We start from the raw sequence: 3,529 nt of genomic DNA, 5'->3' as shown, positions 1-3,529 counted from the left end.
CGCTAGACCCCCCAGGGGAAAAAAAATGTCAATGGAAAACAAAAGGAAAGTGAAATATAATTCTGAGAAGTTCATCATAAACACAATTCATGTACAGAAAGGGCCTTGGGCGGGGGATGTGGTTCAGGGGCAGACCTTGGGTTCAATCTCTAGCACCACCCCAAATACCCCAAAATTTAAAAATTAGATTTAAAGGAATCCCTGTTAAAATAATTCAACCTATTGGGGTTTTTTTTTTTTTTTTTTTTTCATTCACAATCTGTTCCCATACAGATTCTGAGGGGTTTTGAACCAGGTCCTATGAAGAAATAAGGGCGCAGAGGTCCACTAAACGTGTCTGTGAACGTACAGATGTGAGATTTCTCAGGCATGTTGTAGAAGGAGACCTCCCCCAGCTCACAGTCCAGGAAAATACCAATGCCTCTGGCTCTCAAGTCTAACCGCAGAGGGGCTGGAACAGCTCCTGGAGCCTCGTATCCATCATTCAGCTGCCGAATCTTCCAGCATCCCTGCTGGGCTGATGGTCGCCTTGCCTTGGTGGACAGAGAGGCTCTGCAGACGCCAACAGCCCACTCAGACTTGTCTCCCACTCCCACTTCCCAGAAATGCCTCCCAGAACGGAAATCGGGAAGACCTAGGACAACTGGGTTAGCTCTGAACCTTTTGGCAATATCAGGGACGTTTTGTTTTCTCTTCGTGTATCGGACACATTTTTTATCCTCAGAAACAATCAAGTTAGGGTGGGCTGTTTCGGGGTCTAGAACTATATCTACTTTGAATTCTTTTATTATTTTCTGCAGGGCAGAATACTGGGGAGGAAAATTGCAGGCTTCCCTCCTTAAATGAATTGAAAAGATTGGTGGGCTGATCTCACTGTCAGACTTCTGGTAGAAATGCTTAATTTGGGACAGCAGTTCCACCTCAGACAATACATTGTGCTCTTCCAACCTTCTTAGTAAACTTTTGAGCGTACAAGCGTAGTTTGAAAACGCTGTTAGGTTTTCACTGAGTTTTTGCTGAATGTCCTTCTCTTCTTCAGCTAACCTTGACAGAGCTGCCTGTTGTTCACGCTCTAAAAATTGGTTCAGAAGTTCAAATTCGGAGGATAATTTCTGTTTCTGGTGTTCCACCTTCTCTCTCAGCTCTAGGGGTATTTTGCTTTGCATGCTTATTAATTTTTGAACGTCTGCCACTTGCCTCTTCAGGGGCTCCATGTAACTCTGCAGCGTCTCCCTGTGGTGAGAGGCGGCCTCCTCGACGGGCCTCACGTAGTGGCCGTAGTGGTCAGGGGGCCGAGCGCACAGGGCACACAACAGCTCCAGGTCCTCCTCACAAAAAAGGGTCAGGACCTCGTCGTGCTTCTCACACAGGTTGGTCTTGTCAGGCCTCTTCCTCTTCCTCAGGCTGATGTGGAGCAGCCTGGCAATTTCAATCATCCTCCCCAGCTGGGCGTTGCTCCTGAAGTGCCCTTCTTCACACTGATGACGACAGGTAGGACAAGGGAACCTGTCTTGCAGGTCTGCCCAGGACTGCTGGATGCAGAAGCGACAGAAGTTGTGTCCACATTCGATGGTGACCGGGTCTCTCAGGTCATCCAGGCAGATGGGGCACTTGGCTTCCGCCTGAAGTCTTGTTAGGGCTGCTGCTACGGCCATTGGGCTGACTGATGGTCTGGCCTGAGGTGGGCTTTCTTCAGGAGTTTGGCTTTGGGGGTTCTCTCCAGCCAGAGGGTCTCACTTCAGGCCCCTGGTTCTCCCAGCCCTTGATGTTCTAGCAGACCCTTTAATTACAGCTGCAACAGGATCTCTTCCAATGGCCTGCAGTCAATCACAGCCGCACTTACAACCTTTGGCAGCTCGGAGTTGCTGTACAGGAGAAGAAATTTCTCTTAAGGAAAACAACAATAACAGCCACCAGTCTCCTTAGGTTGGTTCACCCACTACCATGTTCTGGCAGAACAGGTGGTGCTCACAAGTCCCCAAATCCTGCATCCCCATGCCTATTATTATGCCCTAGCTTCACCCCCATGTGGCACCAGACTCCATGGCACCTCTACTCACCAGTCACCCCAGCTGGAGCTGTGGGAAGGACACAGGCCCCAGACAGACCACACCTGAGCTAGAATGCAGCCTTGGGTACCTAGCTCTGTAACTTGGAGAACTTTACTTTATAGCCCAAACTTGTGAGTTTGGTGTTTTGTTTTGTTTTTTGTTTTTTTTTTTTTTGGGAGGTGGATATAGAGGGGTGCTGGGAATTGAACCTGGGGCTTCCTGTTCCCACTTCCTAAGCAGGTGCTCTATCATAGAGCTATATTCCCACAGTAGCCCACACTCTGGGAATCAGGTAAGTAAGGATAATAATCTCACTAGACAAACCTTTTTTTAGTTGTAGATACCTTCATTTTAATTATTTATTGTTTCATGGTGCTGAGGATCAAACCCAGTGCCTCACACATGCTAGGTAAGCGCTCTACCACTGAATTACAAGCCCAGTCCAGAAACTTTTGTCTCCCCAAAATACAGAATTTACAAACCAGGCATGGTGGTACATGCCTTCAATCCCAGCTACTTGGGAGGCTGAGGGAGAAGGATCATAAGTACAAGGCCAGCCTCAGCAATTCAGTGAGACCCTCAGTACTTAGCAAGACCCTGTCTCATTTAAAAACAAAAATAAATAAAGAGCTGAGGATGTAGTTCAGTGGTAGTTAAGTGCCCCTGGGTTCAATCCCTACTCTATAAATAATTCACAGAAGACCCTAATGGCTTGGGATTTTTTTTTTAAGGTACTGGTGATTGAACCCAGGAACACTTAACCATTAAAACACAACTCCTGCCCTTTTTTGTTTTATTTAGAGACAGGGTCTCACTCACTGAGTTGCTTAGGGCTTTGCTAAATTGCTGAGGCTGTCTTTGAACGCTCCAGCCTCCAGCCTCAGCCTTTCCAGCCACTGGAATTACAGGCACGCACTACGGTACCCAGCAATTTTTGATCTTAAAATAAGTTTTTCTGGTGGCTCAAAATTCACATCTACTATAGTTTGTTTATGTTTTTCATCTTTGCTTCTCTACGTTTGAGTGTATTCACAGAAGACTTATTTATTTGTGAAGTGAAACCCAGAAGGCAAATAGCACATACAAACTGCAGGGCGTGGTGGCATATGCCTGTGATCCCAGTGGCTTGGGAGGCTGAGATAGGAGGATGGCGAGTTCAAAGCCAGCCTCAGCAAGGCCAGGCGCTAAGCAACTTAATGAGACCCTGTCTCTAAATACAAAAAAATAGGGTTGGGGATGTGGCTTTGTGATTGAATGTCCCTGAGTTCAATCCCTACCCCCCCCCCCCCCCGCAAAATTAAAACATACAAATTAGCCAGGCACAGTGGAGCATGCCTGCAATCTCAGCCGTTTGGAAAGATGAGGCAGGAGGATCACAAGTTTAAAGCCAGCCTCAGCAATTAAGCAAGGCCCTAAGCAACTTTAGCAAGACCCTGTCTCAAAATAAAAAAGGCGGGGGGATATAGCTCAGTTGGTAG

At 47.1% G+C, this 3,529-nt stretch overlaps 1 protein-coding gene across 1 annotated transcript; it reads right to left on the bottom strand.

Annotated features, from left to right (window-relative positions):
- Positions 1–248: 248 nt before the first annotated feature.
- LOC124982113 (tripartite motif-containing protein 75-like) lies at positions 249–1,655 on the bottom strand. Its single transcript, XM_047548351.1, has one exon. It carries the CDS (start codon positions 1,653–1,655, stop codon positions 249–251), a length of 1,407 nt encoding a protein of 468 aa, XP_047404307.1.
- Positions 1,656–3,529: the final 1,874 nt, after the last annotated feature.

The sequence above is a fragment of the Sciurus carolinensis genome, chromosome 4 (assembly GCF_902686445.1).
Source record: "Sciurus carolinensis chromosome 4, mSciCar1.2, whole genome shotgun sequence".
In the NCBI taxonomy this organism is placed as follows: domain Eukaryota; kingdom Metazoa; phylum Chordata; class Mammalia; order Rodentia; family Sciuridae; genus Sciurus; species Sciurus carolinensis.
This window is presented reverse-complemented; position numbering and strand designations above follow the sequence as displayed.

Coding starts and splice junctions, on each gene's coding strand:
- LOC124982113 (XM_047548351.1), bottom strand. CDS start 1,655: ATGGCCGTAGCAGCAGCCCTAACAAGACTTCAGGCGGAAGCCAAGTGC.